General features: G+C 33.4%; 1 protein-coding gene across 10 annotated transcripts in view; it reads left to right on the top strand.

Moving 5' to 3' along the window:
* The window catches only part of Osbpl9 (oxysterol binding protein like 9), a 134,772-nt gene that overhangs the window by 85,798 nt on the left and 29,399 nt on the right, over nucleotides 1-19,575 (top strand). For 7 of the 10 annotated variants that reach the window (XM_015485013.2, XM_015485012.2, XM_048815402.1 and 4 more), the window contains 4 exons: nucleotides 10,506-10,601; nucleotides 11,564-11,611; nucleotides 12,794-12,823; nucleotides 14,053-14,103. In XM_015485013.2, the coding sequence (XP_015340499.1) occupies nucleotides 10,506-10,601; nucleotides 11,564-11,611; nucleotides 12,794-12,823; nucleotides 14,053-14,103 (225 nt within the window). Of the gene's footprint in view, nucleotides 1-5,066; nucleotides 5,136-10,505; nucleotides 10,602-11,563; nucleotides 11,612-12,793; nucleotides 12,824-14,052; nucleotides 14,104-19,575 lie in introns of all 10 variants that reach the window. The other 3 variants (XM_015485010.2, XM_048815397.1, XM_048815398.1) reach the window with 1 other exon arrangement.

Raw genomic sequence — 19,575 nt, 5'->3', positions numbered from 1 at the left:
GAAAGAGAACCTTTGGAGTATTTATTGCCACTGCCCCTTCCCTGCTTTGATGCAGTTTTAGCAGTGACTGTCCTACAGCTGCAGTATACACTGAGTAGCTCCTCCTGTGATTGGCTCATGATAACATTTTTCCTTGCTACTTCAGAATAGGAGTAGTAAAGGCTTCCTGCTGCTCCCTTATTCCTGGGGTCTTCAGCATCCCTTGTTTCCTTAGCCCTGCAATCACTTCTACAGTCACTTTATTAAAGAAATGTTCAAACACTTCATCTGATAATGCTGTTTTCTGCCATGGCCCACTGCTGTAATATTTCTTCCCCATTTCTGTCCAAATCCTGCATTGTTAAATGCCACCTCTCAGAAATCTTTCTTATTCTTATAACTTTCTCCTTTAAATCTTCTAGTGCCTTTCTTTTATCATTTATTTTACCTTGCTCAAATCAGTTATTTGTAGACAGATGTTTATGTCTTCTAATAGATTGAAACTCTTTTAAGACAAGATCACTGTCTGCTTCACCTTGGCATGGCCAACATAGAGTCATAGTCATAGGAGATGCCCAATGAGAAAGTAACTATTGTAACACTGAATTCTATACCCAGAGTAGTATGTATAAAAATGTGCTCCTAAGATTTGGCCAGAGAGAATGAGCTTTTAGAGGGATGAGATGATTGTCATTGCCTGATCTTCCTCCTCATTGTACTGCAATTTATTTCCATATTTTTTCTCTAATCTTTCTTTTTTTTTCTTTAAAAATTTTGTTAGCCATAGAAAATTCAACATTCATGCTTGTAATGTAGTAAATCTTTTTGAAATAACTAAGTATGTGATTTATGATTTTTATCATGAATACTCTGGTTTATAATCTGCGAGAACTTATAGTTCTTGGATACTTTTTTATGTTTAAATAGTTAATACGGGTTGAGGATGTAGGTCAGTAGTAGAGCACTTGCCTATTGTGTGAGTGTTTGGGTTCAATTACCAGCACCACACACAAAAAACAAAAACAAAAACCTGTCAGGCACATTGCAATTCATTCTTGTCCTGTTTCAGATCATCTTGATAGATTTCTGACAATAATTGAACTAAATCAGGGAAATTTTGTATACACTTTTAATAACTATCAAAAATGTGCCTGTGTTTTCATGCGACGTTCATTGGCAGCTAAAATCAGATATATAAAAACAACTTTGACATATGTAATTTTAAGGGATAAGGTGCCAGAACACTTGTAGAACCACCTGTTCTTTTCAGTTCAGGATTGTTTTTGTTTTGTTTGTGTGAAATATAAGCCTTGTTTTAGTCTGACTCCTTTGTCATGTTAGCTCTCCTCTGGCATTAATTTGTCGATTTGTTATATTTGCTGTAAAGAGATCCAGTTTTGTTAGATAAATCAGGTTTTGTTTTGGAAAACATAATCAAATTTCCAAGTATTATGCTATGAGAATTCTGCAGTTATTTCAAAACTCGAACTAACTACTAAAATTCTCAGTTTAAAGATTTACATGTTTAATTTTTCCGAGTTATACATAGACTAGATTTCCTGGAAACTTTCCTAAAACATTTATATTTGGTAGATGGTTAAAAATGGATTTTCTAAAGTCTTTTAATGGCTGTTAATCTGAGGTTGGGGAAGGGAAGAATGTATTTTTTTTTTTTAATTCCATACTAGTAAGCTACTGAATTTAATTTAGATACTAGAATGACATAAGAAAGATTTTGCAAGTAGCCAGATCAACTAAAGTGTCTCAGAAGAAATGCTTTGATTGATTGCCAAATACCACATGGTCAGAACAGTACTTTGTTAGGTGATGTGATGTAGTAGATGTTTTTGTTCTTCCTGAGATTGCTTTCTTGAATGTTGAGTCATGCTCATGTTGTTGGCAGGAAGGGTGTGGAAAAAAAAAGTTAGGTATTATGCTTTGTTTTACTGGCCATTTTTCTTCTCACCATTTCATTTATTTGAGTATAGTGGTGATTGCTAAGTTTTAAGTACTTTTTATTGCCTTGTGCTTTACCTTTAAATGATTTTATAGCTGGGACTATGGCAGGTCACTTGCCTGGCACACCAGAATTTTTTTATACTACATTTTATACTACATACTTGGAAAGGTTTTTGAGCACTGTCAGTATTACCACATTTATTTCTTTAACATATTTTGAAAATGTGTACTTAGAAAAAATTAAACATGAATATAAATAGTAGAAACAAAGAGTTTCTTAAATGCTCCCAGTCCTCAATCCCACTGCTCTGGAGTAACAGCATTTTATGTTTTGGTTCATGTTTTATTTCAGCATGTGGTGTGTGTGTGTGTGTGTGTGTGTGTGTGTAAATAACCTTTTAAAAATGCATCTTCTAGTATAACAAATAGCTTTTTTAAAATGCAGCTTTAATATTATTTGTGTCTCTAATATTATGTAAGCACCCATTATCAATAGAATTCTGGTATTTTTTTTTTAATTTCTGTAGTTTGCTTTCTGCATTCAGACACTGTAAACTCATATTTAAGATTTTTTTCTTTAAAGGTAATTTGCTGTACCTGAATACTCTCTTAATTCTTTTCATGATATTTATATATTGAAAATGCCAGTTACATTCTAATGATAGAGGGTAACCAGGTACTGTATTGTCTAAATGGGGACACTTTTGAGAGTGAAGGAGGCTGCTAATAATAATTTTGCCTAGATAGCAGGCATAAAGACTGTCCTATGCAAACATGTGTATGGTCATCCTATTTATAGACTTTAGGTTTTTGTTTTGTTTTGTTTATTTAGTTGCTTTTTATACTGTTTTGTTGAAATAAATTGGGAGAATCTTAAAAAAAAAAAAAAAAAAAAAGCTGCCAGTGATTTCAATAGAGGAAAATGCTACAAATCTCAGACTTCTGTTGTCCAGTTGCTTGAGTAATCAAATCACTTTACGGAGTCAATGCTGTTTTTTGTTTCACAAGTCCAAGGGTTATGTAAGAGTTTAGCAATAGGTGAAGGGTTCTTAAAGAGTAAGAGTTATGCTAAGACTTGGTGTGATGATTGAAATTCATGAATTTTAGCTAGTGTCTGTACCTGATTTCTATTTGGCAAAGCACCCTATTTCTGTCACATTTATAAGAGCAATTCAGATTTGTTAGTAGATTTCTAAAAGACAGAAACAACTACCTATAAACTGTTTTCTTTGTAAATTTAAAGCAAAAAGCAATTCTAGTTTTTCAGAGATGATAGTCTTAAGGAAAAAATAGGCTTTCTTTATACTGTTTGGTTTTCAAGGTAATAATTTTAGGTAAAATAACCAATACTTTTCTGTATCTCATTGGATTTTTTTTCTCATCTGATTTCTAGACTGCATTCATTTCATCACTTGTTTTGTCTGTTGCTCATACCTTATTTTATTACTATCATTATCTACTATCTTCAGAGTTCATCAACTTAATGTTTCATTTCCTATTTAAGGAGACGCTAAATACAATTTAACTTAGTGCTTTTATCCTTTTCTTGATTGTGTATCTCTGAAAATTGCACGTGGTTTATAGTATTATCTGATTTTTTTTTTTTAAGTTCAACCAGTATCCTTTGTGACTTCTATATGTTAAACACTGTGTGGAGTTTGGGATTATAGTGGTGAATCTGGATTATCTGAGACTCCAAATTATAAAGGGAAGTAGAATACCTACTATTGTATTACTTTACACATATTTTCCCCATTTCGTCTGCCTAGAAACCTCAAATGGTTTTTGTTATTATATTATCTTATTCTGGAGAAAATGGAGAAAGAAAAAGTGATTTATTTGGCTAGAGCACACAGGTAATTTATTAGGAAGTTGCAGACTCAGCATGCAAAACTAGATCAATCCTTAAAGCTTGTGCACATTTTTATTTTTTTAAATGTTTATTATTTAGTTGTAGTTAGACACAGTACCTTTGCTTCATTCATCTATTTTCATGTGGTGCTGAGGATCGAACCCAGTGCCTCGCAAGCACTAGGCGAGCGCTCTACCACTGAACCACAACCCCAGCCCTTGTGCTCATTTTTAATACCTTAAACTCCTTGAGGCAATTTTCAAGTTATGTTTTTGTACCCTTATGTTATAAGAACTCTTTTCAAATTTCATTGATTTAATAGAAAAGTGTAATGTATTTGAAGCCAGAGGACTAGGTTAGAATCCCTGTTTAAAAAAAAAAATCTAGCTGGAAGATTTGAGTAATAAGCAGTATCTGTCTACTATGTTGTGATGATGAAAGGAGAAAATGTAAAGTGTCTAGCAAGATACCTAATACTATAAAAAATTTTAATAGATATCCATGGTGAATCCATGGTGTTAGTCTGCTTACTCAAACAATGGGGGGAAAAAAACCTCACTTTTTAGGCATTCTTGGAAAACCCAGCAATTTTAGGTAAGATACCTAGAGCTACCGTGTTGGTAATAGAGAATTTAATTTGAAGCCTTGGATTGTCAGTACAGTGACTTAATGGAAAGTACTTCTCTGAAGGTACTGTGGAGAATATGGTTTAATACTAGGCTCAATTTTATGGACATTTTAAAATTGATAATCTTTATTCCAAATGAACTGATAGTTGAGTATTAATCTTTAGGATTAAAATTAGGTAGAAATTTTTTCCCTCAGAATTTCTTTGTTATCTTTAATTCCTGTTTTTCCTTTAGCTGAAGTGGATAAATCTTAGGGATAAATAGGAATTATAAATGTTTCAAAATGTTCAGTTATCCAGGGGAAATCACAGATTAGCAAGCCTCACTTAAAATTGTGATCTTGTTAATATTTCTGATTTTTTAACATACTTTTTTCATCATTAAACCAACTTTTAAGACATTTGATAGGGAGACAACATGGTATTATTTCTTTAAAAATTTAATTTGCCAACTTAAATTTCAAAGGGACAGAAAAGCCAATGAATTTGGCATAATGTTTTGTTTTTTAACTTGTCACTTGCTGCTTATGTACCTGTTTTTCCTCTGTATAGTTACAGATTTTCTCTTATTTTTCCTTTATTTGATTATTGATTCAGACTCACAGTATGGTAACTTTCTATTCTCTCTTTTCCTTACCTTTATGGAAGATCAGTACTACACTTGCTTTTTTCCAGTCTTCTGGTATCTCTCCAGTTCTTGAATTTTCAAAAATAATTGTAAGTGATTCAATTGTAAGTATATCCTATACTTCTTTCATTAGATGAAAGCTTATTTGTGATGCATGTCATCTCAAATTGCTAATTGTTAACAGAAACTTTCCAAATAACTTATATTTTAATGAAAATGGCATTCTTGTAAAGTTATCATTAAATATAAGGTATGTTTTTTTGCTAATTTCAAGAAATCGTCTACTTTTATTCATATCCATGTCATTTATTTTTTACTGAGGTTGTTTTCTTTTGTATTTTATCTTTGTTGAATTTTTAAGCTTTTTTTTTCTTTTCCAGTTCTACTGACAGCTTACCCTGTTTTCTTGTTATTCTAAAGTTTTTTGAGACTTACAGTATTTTCCTTCCTCTTTTTGCAACATTTTTATTATATATGGTTTTTTGTCCTGTGATTAAGAGAAAGTACTGCAGATAGAGTACTTAGTTCTTTTAAGTTTTCACTGAGAAGTAAGATTTGATATGAAAATTCTCACCTGTTAAAATTTTATCTATTTATTTATTTATTGGTACTGGGGATTGAACCCAGGGGCACTTTACCACTAAGATAGTTTAATTTTTGAGGTGGGTCTTGGCTAAGTTGCTAAAGACGGGCTTTGAACTTCCCACCCTCCTACCTGTCTTAGCTCCCAAATAGCTGGGATTACAGGGGTGCACCATGGTGGCTTGTTTGTGAAATTCTTTTAACAATATTATTACTAAGCCTTCCTGTTGTTACACAAGTTAACCATAAATTTCTTAATTTCCTGATTCTGATCTCAAGAAGACCCTAAATGACGTTTACTTCCAGTGTCATTTCTCTTCCTCTGTTAACAGGAATTACTTAAACAGCTTTTACTGCCTGCCTCAAAAGTTGTCTCCTGTGAAGTTTTACTTAAAGGGAGTATCTCTCCAAAGCAGCTTTGCATGTACTTCAGGCAGTTTTAAGGACTTCCCTTGCAGTACTCTCTGTCTCTCTCTCTTTTTTTTTTAAAGTATACATTTTAAATAGTGTTTAGTGTCCCAGCTAAAGTAATTATCAGGAATTGATTTAATTTTTACTGATTTGTTAGCTTTTAAGTCCTTTCTGAGAAAAGCGGTTCCTGTAGATTGGGCTTGATGTATGTTTCTCTCTTTTCTCTCTATATGTTAAACTGGATGTGTAGATCATGACTGATAAAGAATTATCTGTTATTCACCATGACTATGTATTTATTTTAGTTTTCTTTATTTTTAAAATTTTTTTAATATTTATTTTTTAGTTGTAATTGGACACAATATCTTTATTTTATTTACTTATTTTTATGTGGTGCTGAGGATCAAACCCAGGGCCTCACACATGCCTCACACATGCTAGATGAGCGCTGTACTGCTGAGCCACAATCCCAGCCCCTTAGTTTTCTTTATTAGCAAAGAACTCTTGAAAGCTAGAGACTATTTTGCTTTTAGTATATTAACCCATAAGTGGGGTTTTTTTCTTTATATATATTTCTAATTTTTATGATTAGATTGAAATTTAATTTCTATGGAGATTTTTCTATCTCAATTTCTTGTTAAATGAAGAAAATTTGTATTTATTTCCCTATAATTGCAGTATTTAAACTGTAAGTAAATCCCTACAGAAATTGTCACTTTATAGGCTATGACACAAATTAGGGAGCAATAATCTCTTTAGTCCTGATTGCCAACAATTTAACATAATCACTTCAGTTAACTGCTGAAGAACATGGATAGAGGAGAAAAGAAGGGAGGGAACAGAGAAAGGAAAAGAGAATCAGAACAGAAAGGCAAAAGAAACTAGGGGAAGACTGGTATTGTGATTGACAGTTGCCAGATGCTGCAGCCAACTGCAACAGTGAGCTAGCACTGGAGGATGCAGTGATGACTGAATGGTACATACCTGCCCTTCATATAATCTTTTAGAGAAATCAACCATTAAGTGTAACCATAAAACATGACCAGAATATTAGAATGTATATCTGCTGTCAGACTACTTGATCTCAAGAAGTGTGCAGTCCTTCCCTGTTCTCAGTTCTTTTAAGGGGAAGACAGAACACCCTCAGTGTGATAAAGGATTGTATTAGTCCTGTTTAAAAATAAAACTCCATTGAAAAGGATTATTATGATTAAATGCAGTGCCTCAGTATTCTAAATGTTGAATGGAAAGAGGAACAGATAATTCAAGATAATTTTTATGAAATAGTCTCTATCATCTCAAGAGATACTCAAATGAAGACTAGACACTCAAAGACATTATAAAAGTAACTTCTGTGAATGGGAAGTTAGAGTAGGTGACAGATAATGAAACTTGTGATACTTTTTTTCTAGAACATTCTTATTAAACAGTTTAATTAGTAAAGTTTTTTTGATAAGTTTGTATATGTTATCAATTGTAGAAGAGTTAAAAGGATTTTCTTTTTGAGTACATGCAGAATTTATGGATTACTATGCAAAAGAGGTTAGGCCAATTCTGATAACTGTCATTATGAAACTTTCCATTGTACATTACCTGAAGAAAAATGGTTTGGTGAGTAGATCTTTGAATATTGGATATTGAAAAGCATGGAGATGATTATTAAGGTAAAGGAAAGTTTAGGAAGACTATTCAGATTCAGGATTGAGAGGAGAGATGAGTGAGGTTCATATATGATTCTAGCAACATCAAAGGATCAATTTTTAAAGAATTAATTATAGGATTCAGATTGAGGTAATGTAAATTTGTTTCTTTTTATTTCCTGGAAGATTTTTAATCTAATAGTGATTTGTTCAATAGAATATGTTAATCAGACTTTTATAGTGGTAATTCTAAATGGTTTCAAAAGGGAGTCTTAAAGTTTATATTTCCCCTCTCACGTAGATGCCTCACCGTTTCACTTATGAATATGTTGTTGATCTTTTAAAATATTTAGCAAGAATGATGTATTTAGCTGATTTTAATTAAATCATTGATAATTATAATATTCTGTGAAAAACAGAACAAAACAAAAGCCAGGCCAAGCATTCCTTCTAATTTTTCTGTAGCATGATAACAGGCAAAGAAATAGCTCCCTTCTACTATAATATCCATGAAATGTTATATGTTTATCCTTCCTTTTCTTCATCTTTATTATACTTGACAAATCAAATGTTTCTAATAGAAAGTTCTTTAGATTATCTTTTTTAAAAATGAAGATCTTTAACCAAATTTTATAAATATATCTAGATTGTGTGTACATTGTTTATATGATTTTTTTTGTTCTTAAACTGCTTTTTTCATATATAATATCACATATATACTGGTTCAAGCAGGTTTGGTTTTTTTTACATATATGTGAAAAAACGAATAGGCAGATTTATTACCTTTGAATTTTGAAAAACAAAAGAATTACAAGTTGTTTTTTTTTTTCCCTACCACGTTCTTAACAGGACTTAGTAAAATTCTAAGTTTTGTCTCAGAATCCGAATTTTAGATTGAGAATAACAACAATAGCAAGAGTAATAATTGATAGTGTTGGCTGTCATTGTCTTTGGTATATGTAATAGCTGCCGAAATAATAATAGGAGGAGGAGGTAGAAAGAAGACAGAAGGTTAGATAGAGAGCCATGGTGCCTTTTTAGGGCCTGAGCCAAAATTAGAAACTAGGTTTGCCAACCCACTGTCCTTTCCATAAGACCCAACCATCTCAATTTGTTTCGAGATAATGGCTGAGAAATGCTTTAATACTATTAATAGAAGCATTATATGTGCAAAGATGAAGTATTGCTGTAATAAAACTTTAACCTCAGTTTACTATATTGTGGGAAATGTGAAAATGAGCTCATTTAGAATCAATTTTTTGATTGAAAGGGAAGATAAGAAAAGGTCAACTTTGAGATAGGTATGCTGAGCTGTTCCTCCTATATTCACCCATTTAGTATACGGAGTTATGTAGTTGGGATAGGACTCTTTTATTTATTTTTTTTTTGGGGGGGCGGTACTGGGGATTGAACTCAGAAGGTGCTCTACCACTGAACTATGGGAGATACTACAACCCCAGTCCTTTTTTTTTTTAAATTTTAATTTTAAAATTTTTGAGACAAGGGCTAGGGTTGGCTCAGCAGTAGAGTGCTCGTCTAGCATGTGCAAGGCACTGGGTTCAGTCCTCAGCACCATATAAAAATAAAGACATTGTGTCCAACTACAACTAAAAAATATTTAAAAATTTTTTTTGAGACAGGGTCTCATTAAGTTGCTGAGTGTCTCGCTAAGTTGCTGAGGCTGACCTGGAACTTGTGATCCTTCTGCCTTAGCCCTCAAGTCCCTAGAGCTTGTGGGGTGTGCCACCAAGCCTGGCTTGGGTTAGGATTCTGGCAGTAATATTTCCTTATCCTATTCCCCTGCTTAACTATGTGACAACTGGGCATGCATATTTGGTAAGCTGATAATGTTGTTTTCTCCAACTGTTTTGTTCTTTATACCTAGGATTGATGTGTTTCTCAGGCAGAGCTGATTAAGAACCTTTGAGTGAAGTTAAAACATAGAAATTCATGTTCTCCTGGAATTTAAAGTTTATGTGACAAAAAGTAGAACATACCATGGCTAAATTTTTAAACTGAGAAATAAGTGGTACCTCTAAATAAGTAAACATTTACACCATGTCCAGAGTGTAGTATTCGTGCCAAGGGTGAAAGTAAGTAGGGAACTTAATTAGGAGAGAAGTTTTGTCACTTTCATTTAGAAAGGGGCATGTTAGAAGAAGCGAGGATTTTAAGGTTCTTTTTAAAATTTTAATAGAATAACTGTAAAAAAGGAATTTTTAGTTGTAGATAAACACAATACCTATATTTTATTTATTTTTGTGTGGTGCTGAGGATGAAACCCAGTGCCTCACAAGTGCTAGGCAAGTGCTGTACCACAGAGCTATAGTCCCAGCCCCTAAGGTTCTTTTTTAAATAAGAAAGATACAGAGCTGATGGAGAATGTTAAGGAATGGGAGAACTAAACAGTGAGAATATGAAGTTAAGATTAAGGGAACAGAGGAATGTACTGAACAACAACAACAAAATGGGTAAATAGTATTCTAGGTAGTTTTTATGTTTCTTTAGCTAAGTCACTGTTGTTCTTGTGGTGAATGAGAGCCAATTATGGGTTGTTGGGGCTAAAAAAAGTTGATTCTAAAGAGCAGGTTAAATCCTCATTTGGCCATTTGCACATGTAATTGGTGAGACTAGAGTAGCACTTGAAGCTGAGAGGAAAGTTGATGTGTCATTATTTTTGGAGAATTTAGAAAACAAATATTTCTGTAAAAGTACTATTTCTTTTTAAAAAACAAAATGTTTTCATTTATGAAGGTTGAAATATTTTGTTTTATTAAACCTTGCTTGGGTACTGCTAGATTTATTGCAAATTTTATTTTTCTCTAGGGTTTGGATTCAGGATTTGTTCCTAGTGTCCAAGACTTTGACAAGAAACTAACAGAGGCAGATGCTTACCTACAAATCTTGATAGAACAACTAAAGGTATGACATAAGTTTATATATTGAATTGATATAAAGACATAATGTTACTGAGTCTGATTTTGAGTAAATTTCTTTCTTGCTATAAATTTATAGTCCTCATATGGTTCTTCAGCAGTTTTAAAGCTGACTTATTTATATCTAATCTAATTATATTGGTAAAGAGCATATTTACATAATGTGCTTTTTGGTCATTAAGGAAAAGGTAAATATCTAGATGTAATAAGAAGAAAATAAGACTTGGCTTATTTTACATTCATATTCTGTTTAAAATTTCTATGAAACTGGTAAGGTTTAGTGGCTCAGTCTCTAAGACCTTTTTTTTTTTAATTTTAGGGAAAAGTGTAGGCGAGACAACTTAGATATCTATCTCTTATCATTGCAGAGTAAATTATTTATTTATTTATTTGTTTATTTAGAAAATTCAGATCTAGGTTTAATGTTGTCTTCCTAGGTATTCCCTACACCCATCTTCATTTCCTAGTAGATACAAATAAGATAAATAATTAAACTGCAATTTAGGGGAATATTGGTCTCCAAGTAATTGGAAGTTTAATTACACTGCTTGAAAAGATTAAAAGCAATGTTCCACTATTTACAAAATTATTTTAATTTCTACTTTAAAATGAATTAAAAGCAGAGGTCTTAGGAAGAAAGGGAGTGTTGATAAACTTGGGAGACAAAGCAGACAGAGCAGAGTTTGAATTGATATTTTAAGTTCTTAAGAGTGGTGTGTTTTCTTTGTAATTCTACCTGAATGATTGACTTTTACTGTTTGCAGTCAATCACATGATGGAACATAACTTGATACAATGCCAAAAATATATGCTGTATTGAAAAATGCATATAAATCATCTATGGAAGAAATATGTTTAAGAATTTTTGCTTCTGTGTTTAGGAAGTGAACACAGTGCACTAACGTGGATTGATGTTATAACCTGTTTTTTAAATTCTTAATCCTGTAGCTTTTTGATGACAAGCTTCAAAACTGTAAAGATGATGAACAGAGAAAGGTAACTTAAATCACCGTGATTTTGACTTAAAAAAGCCTTTTGGAAAAATAACAGATACACCAATCAGTATTTTGACTATTATGATAGTATTATTGACTTATTGTAATAGTACTGTCAGTGAACCTTATGGGAGTTTTCTAGTGAGTTTTTGTTATGGTTTTGTAATTAAAAGATTACAAAATTTAATATTATTCCTGTTTTGTAAGTTCTCTTATATATAATGTGTTGAAGATGGAAAGTATATTTTATTAAATATACATATGGTCACTTCAGATACAAATAAATAAATGGGCAAGAATTGTCAGAACAAACAACTGACATATAAGGAAACATGCTTTAATTATAGTTCTACTATTCTTCCCATCCTTGGATTTCTGATGTCTACTTTATAGTTTGCATATTGTTTTTTCTTTTTTTGGGGTGGGGGGTGTGCTAGGGATTGAACTCAGGTGCACTTAACCACTGAGCTACATCCCCAGCCCCATTTTGTATTTTATTTAGAGACAGGGTCTCACTGAGTTGCTTAGCACCTTACTTTTGCTGAGGCTGGCTTTGAACTCACGATCCTCCTGCGAACTCAGGATTCTCCTGCCTTGGCCTCCCTAGTACTGAAATTATAGGCATGTGCCACTGCCCCCAGGTTGTTTTCTCTTTTCTAAATTAGTATTTTCCCTCTCCTGGCAACATTGTTGTTATTATTTTCCCTTTTTTTGACTGTAGCCTTGCATTTGGCCCTTTAAGACTTGTTAATAGTAGTGACTCAGGTTCTAATTCACCTACCGTTAATTCTAAATTTCGTCAGTCCAGTCCACTGTCAGATTTTAAACAGTTTTGGAAAGGATAAGATGATTCTGAAAGAAAACATTTTAAAATTACATAATGAAACTTACAGAAAAAAAATCTTGTATTCAAAAAAGGAATAGAATGTTTTATATTAGTCTTACAAATCTTGAATTGAATCACATGAATTCCATTTAAGACGGTTTAACCAAAAAATGTCTTGAGTTTTTAATTTTAATGTTCTGTTTAGATTTAAAAATATAATCAAGTACTTTCTTCATAATTTTACATTTGCTTAAAATAATGAATACATTTCTAGTAAAATTCTTTATGACTAATCAGCAAAAACAAACTAGTATATTTATATCTCTAATTATTTTTGTTTAAACTTATTTTTCACAGAAAATTGAAACTCTCAAAGAAACAACAAATGTAAGTTATGTGTTTGATAAACTGACTGTATTATAAGGTGCTGTATATGTTATCTCTGTATTAAGTTGCTGATATTAATAAGAACAATTGAGGCTTTAGTTTTTATGGATTTTTACAGGGATGTTTTAAGAATTATATTAGCATCCAGAGGAATTTAAACCAATAAAATAATCCCTGTAATTGAAATTGACTTGATGTACCAATTTATCTATTTCTGGTCTTGCCTGAGATCCTTGGATAAAAGGTATCATTCATTCACCTAGTGTAGGTTGAGTGAGTATCTCTTATACGAAATGCTTGGGACCAGAAGTAGTTCTAATTTGGGGTATTTTGGATTTGAGAATATTTTTGCACAAAATATTATTGTATCAAGTATGGAATTTTATACTCTGGCATCCTGTCAACATTCAAAAAGTTACAGATTTTGGATTTATTTTTTTCGGGGGTGGGTGGTACTAGGGCTTGAACTAAGGGGCACTCAATCACTGAGCCACATCCCCAGCCCTATTTTGTATTTTATTTTGGAGACAGGGTCTCACTGAGTTACTTAGCACGTCACCATTGCTGAGGCTGGCTTTGAACTCACGATCCTCCTGCCTTAGCCTCCTGAGCATCTGGGATTACGGGAGTGAGCCACCGCACCCAGCTAGATTTTTTAATTTTTAATTTTTGGATTAGGAATGCTCAACCTGTGTGTATTCTCTTGTAATTAAAATATATTGAGATTCGATTTATATAATGTACTAGCCTTCTGACATTACCTGACAGACTAATTAGATTTGTATCTTGATAAAAAGTATTTTAAAAACAGGTAAGATAGTATTCCAGGTTTATCAGTATTTTCACAGGGTCCTTTATTTTTTGTACTTCCATGAATCTTAAGTAAGTGCTGTAGGAATGTACAGGGTGGCTGTTCTTAATCTAAGAATTTGAAAGTTAATCAAACTCATATTTTTGTATTTGTGGTGTTGAAAAGTCATTTAGATAGTGTTTTGTATAAATAAACAATATCGTGGCATTCCTTAGGAGATCATAGAATTGCTATTGAATTAACTTTGAGACTATCAGCATATTAGAATCATGGGATATCCTCAAGAGGAGGGTATCTTTTATATAGTATAGACTTGACCCTTGTGCATTTGAACTGATTTTTTGTATTTTTAAGCTTCAACATTATGCAACCATTTTATTTGAAGTAAGATCCTAAAATCCGTGTTTTGTTTTTATAGAGCATGGTAGAATCTATTAAACACTGCATTGTGTTGCTGCAGATTGCTAAAGTAAGTAAATTTACTTTCGATTACCTTCATGTAATGGATTCAGAAATTCTAATGGCATTTTCCTTTTAATAACCACAAAACTCAAGTTCTGAAATACTACCTTTCTATGATAAATTGAATTGTGGAGTTACTGATATTGAACAACCGTTTTGTTTGGATGTTATCTTACTTATGTGTGTGTGTGCTGGTAACACTTTTTCTCAGTGGTTGGGAAGGAAGGGAGCATGTTTGAATTACTCACCCTTTCTTTCCCTTTTACCCATTTTTATAGCTTGGAACAAGGCCATCTTTTGCAAAATCTTTTCAGTTAAAAACAGATAATGCCCCTGGTTATACTTCTACCTCTTTTAAACAATTTTGCTCATCATTTGGCATTACTCATATAACAGGAATCCCATACAATCCACAGGGACAAGGCATAGTTGAAAGAGCTCATCAAACTATTAAAATGTACTTATTAAAGCAAAAAGAGGGAATTGGGAAGGGGTATATATTCCCCAAAGATAAACTAAAAATAACCCTTTTTACTCTAAACTTTTTAAATTTGGATTCATCAGAGCTTGGTGCTGATAACACCAAGGTCGTGGGTTCGTTCCCCGTACGGGCCACCAAATACCGCAGTCTGGCTGGGCACAATTCAGGAGCCACTTGTCAAAAGAAACGAACTTTATTTTTAGAAAACACACACCAAACCACACAGCTCCTCAGGAAAAACCTTCAGAGCCCAACTGCCACCACCGGCTTCCCACAAGCCTCTCAACCTCCCCCACTCCTCCTGCTCTAGAGGCTGATTGGTTGGGTCTTGTGGGCAGAGCCCAAAAAAGTCCCCCAATGAGCAGCTCCTGGTCTGAAAGGGCGGGGAAACAGCCCAATGAGCATCACCGCAGAGGAGCCAATCAGTTGGCAGCTAGAAGTTTGCTGGGGCCGCTGTGAGCCAATCATCAGCTGGCAGCTGGAAGTTTGGCAGCTGGAAGTTTGCTGGGGCCCCTTTGGCTGTAGCTCTCAACAATAGGTATTCTAGGGCATTCATATTTCCTTCTCTGGAAAATGTTAGAAGAAGAAGTGATACAGTGTGTAGGCCTGTTGGAGTCATCTCTGGAAACCACTCAGGATTTTAGATAGCTGTACAACAGTTCACTCCAGGCTTTTTCACATTTTATCCACTCATCAAGAACATTTTTGGTGTGCTTCTCGTTGAAGTATGTTTTGGTTCAACGTATTAAAGCTCTTTTCTAGAACTTTCTATAATTTAGTCTGAACATGCAACCTATTTTCATCCAGCTCAATAGACCTACATTTCAAGGTCCTTCAGAATGAGTAATTCAGGTCAAATAAATGGAGTTGGACTTTTTATTTAATTTCAGAAGGAAGTTTTATTATTAAGGGTTTTTTTAATGTGCAAATACAACTCTCCTGTGCCCATATGAACTGTGTATGTCTTTAACCTAATTTAATCGTAAATCAGACCATATTACTTGCCTAATCAAAAATGCTTTTCCATTTTATTTGAAATGAAATCTAAACTACTTAGCATAACATACCATTTGAGCCATCACTACTCTCTTGTTTTCTCCTATCCTTGCTTAATCATACCATTCAATAACATTGGCCTGTTCTAGGGGTTTTTACTTGCTTTTCCCTTCACCTGGAGGGAACTTCCCATAGATTTCCACCAGACTCCACTCCCTTACTTCACTTGATTCAGATTTCTGCCAAATAAAATGTCTTTGGAAAAACCTCCCTGGCACCTCTACCTAAAATAATTTCTAACTCCCACTAGTTTCTTTTAATCATGGTCTTGTATCACTAACCAAATTTACACAGTATATTTGTTTATATGTTATCTCTACATGAGAGTCAAATCTTATGGCAGCCTGAGCTGCCATAACAAAATAATATAGATAACAACAGAAATTTCTCATTTTGGAAGCTGAAAGTTCAAGGCTCTGACCTTTTTCATTTCTGATGGGGGGGCTTCCTTTTTGGTCTGGAGACACCCTGTAAATTCATATAGTCTTTCCTTGATGTATGTACACAGAGAAAGCATAAGTTCTCTGGTCATTCTTCTTTTATGGATACTGATCCTATTTATTCAGAGCCCCATGTTTTTTTACCTTATTTAGCCTTAATTAAATCCTTAGAAGCCTGTATCCAATTATAGCCACTTTGAGGATTAGACCTTCAACATAGGAATTTGGTGAAGGGGGGCACAGACATTCAGTCTGTAATAACAATGTATTCTCAGTGTCTATAATATTTGCCTGCCACATAACTGAATGATTTTTCTAATGCATAATTTTTTTAAATGATTGCATGGTTTATATTTATACCTATATTTCCACTATAGGTATGATTCATTTCATTTAGCTGCCTTTACTATGCTGTGATGAAATTTTGTTTTTAGTTGTAGATGGACACAATATTTTATTTATTTATTTTTATGTGGTGCTGAGGATTGAACACAGTGCCTCACATGTGCCAGGCAAGCGCTCTACCACTGAGCCATAACCACAGCCCAGAAAATTCTTATGTGTTAATCGTTAGGCAAACCTAAACAGTTAACTGATCTGTGATTAAGAGACAGTGTTTTGGGGGCTGGGGTTGTAGCTCAGTGGTGGAGCACTTGCCTGGCACATGTGAGGCATTGGGTTTGATCCTCACCACCACATATAAATAAATAAATGAAAGAAAGAAAGAAAGGAGAGAGAGAGAGAGAGAGAGAGAAAGGAAGGAAGAAAGGTAGGTAGGTATTGTGTCCATCTACAATTAAAAATATTTTTTAAAAAAGATACAAAGTTTTAAAGTAATAATAAGAAGCAACATTGCACAATCTTAAAGAACATAGACTCTGGACCCAGAATGAGTTTGACACCAGTTCCATCACCAGAGCAAGTTTGTTTATCCTTTCTATGCTTTGCTTTATATTCTGTGTAAAACAGTGATATTAATAGTACCTACCTCTTACTTATATTGTGAAATTTAAATGGATTACTATTTGTAATGTTCTTAGTAGCAGACATATTGAGCCCTAAGTATTTCTTAAATATAAAAAAATTTAGGAAGGTAAATTTAAAATGACAATATAATATTTTGATAAAAATGGGAGAACTTCTATCCAGTGATGGAAATATAAATTGTCATATCCATTTTAGAGGACTATTATTCATTGGCAGGTTAATAAAGGAGGGTGATAATGCCATCTAAGACTTCACAGTGATCCAAGAAGTTGACTAAACCTTTTTGAGGCTGATATATATTCTAGCAGAAATAAAATTTTATTCTTCAAGTCTGAAAGTATTTTTTTTTTAATTGCTTGGTAGTATCTTTTGTAGAAGGTTTTAATTTTGGTGAAGTCCAACTTATCTGTCTCTTTTATTGCTGTGTCTTTGTTGGCATATCTAAGAAATCATAGCTTGAGCTAATGTCACACAGATTTTGTTCCCATGTTTTTTTAATTTTAGCTCTTTAAGTCTACTTTGAGTTAATATTTGTGTTGTGATATGAGGTAGGGACCCAAATTCATTTATTTTTTGTTTTGTGAATGAATATCCAGAATCCCAGTCCCTTTTGATATCTCCTTAACATATAATTAGGAAGTTTATGAGCATAAAATTAAGAGGGCATTCACTAGACTACATTGTCTCATTAGAGAGGTGGGGATATGTTTCATGTTTTTTTTTTTTTTTTTTTTTTTTTTAAGAATTTAACCTTTATTTATTTGTTGTTGTTGTTTATTTGTTTTTATGTGGTGCTGAGAATTGAACCCAGCCCTCATCTGTCCTAGGCTAGCACTCTACCCCTGAGCCACAACCCTAGCCTGGTCTCTGCCTTTTAATGGAGTTATTTTGGACATTTTAAGCTACCATGTTTATAATTCTAAGAAAGCCTTTTGGAAAATCAGTCTAATATTTAGAAATTAGAAGAGGAAAACCAAAACTCAATTAAATTTTCATCTGAGCAAGACACTTTCTTTTCCATTTTTCTTTCTCTGTAAGTTTCAGTAATTTATTTTCAACTTTCTTTGTATTCAGAATTACTGAAACTTTGGGTGCTTTAAATATATAGTTAACTTAGTTGTGCAAATAAAAGGGAAAATGTCAACTTGAATTATGAGAATATTAAAATGGAGATACTTTCAGGGATTTGTAAAATACATGCACCATGCCAAGGGTTCCCAAGACGACCTGTGGGTTTGGAGATTGTCTAGAAGGACTCACAGCTGTGACCTATTACAAAATCAGGAAAATGAAAAGACACAAGGAAATGTCCAGAGCAAACCAAGCAAGAGTCTTATCCCAATGGAGTCATATAGGATGTATTTAATTCCTCCAGTAACAAATCATGATTTGTTATCTACCTAGGAAAACTCATTAGACAGCCTTTGCCTAGAGATTTTATTGGAGGATTGTCACATATGCACTCTCTTGACACTTAATACCATTCCAGATTTAAAGAAGAAAATCGGGTGTTCAGCATAAACCTTAGTGTTTCCATAAACAGCATAGCTACGTTGAGCCACTCTAACCAATTATGCTGGTGGGAACTTTCCTATAACTGAGTTACCAGATACCAGCTAAAAGGACAGCTTTGCAATCATGTTTTTCTAAGGAGCCATTCCAGGACTGCTATGATAATTCTTTTCTGCACATATACTTAAAAGAAATTATCCTAAGTCTTCAGATTGCTCTTGTTTGATGCTTTGGTGTATAGATTTCTGGGAAAAAAAAATCACAAATAAATGAGATATAGGTTGGCTGTTATGTTTAAAATCAAAACCAAAGATTAGTTTCTACTCAAACTTAGAACACTGGTACTTGCCTGTAATCCCACTGACTTGGGATGCTGAAGCAGAAATGTGATCATAAGTTTGAGGACAGCCTGGGAAACGTAGTTGAGAACTTACCTCAAAAAATAAAGAGGGCTAGGATATAACTCAACAGTAGAGCACTTACCTAGCGTGCAGGGGCACTGGGGGCGAATCCCTAGTATCACAAAGAAAAACAACAATAAAAAATTTGAAAGCTTCCAGATAGGTTACGGTTAAAACCTTAAGCATTTTGTTTAAATACATTAACTGCATAATACTAAAATGTGAACTTTTCCCCCCCGCGGTTATGTTTGCTGCTTTAGAGAATTGTTCTTTTACCAAAAAAAGGGTTGGCGGGGGGGACTATGACAACCAGAAACCTGGTTTCTCTTGGCTTTATATTTTGGAATCTCTCCAAGGTATCTAATAGAAGGAATACTATTATATTTCTTTGTCTATCTGATGTCTTTGTTTTTGTATTACATTTATATTATTATACCCTTAGATGAAGCAAAAGATAGAGTATTAGTTTTCCCTTTATTATTAATATTTTTTAAAAGCTTTTTTTTAGTTGTAGATGGACACAATGCCATTTATTTATTTTTATGTGATGCTGAGAATCAACCCCAGTACCTAACATGTTAAGCAAGTGCTCTGCCACTTAG

Source organism: Marmota marmota, unplaced genomic scaffold, assembly GCF_001458135.2.
Source record: "Marmota marmota marmota unplaced genomic scaffold, marMar, whole genome shotgun sequence".
Classification (NCBI taxonomy): Eukaryota; Metazoa; Chordata; class Mammalia; order Rodentia; family Sciuridae; genus Marmota; species Marmota marmota.
The sequence above is the reverse complement of the archived record's forward strand: the minus strand, read 5'-3'. Positions and strand labels throughout refer to the sequence as shown.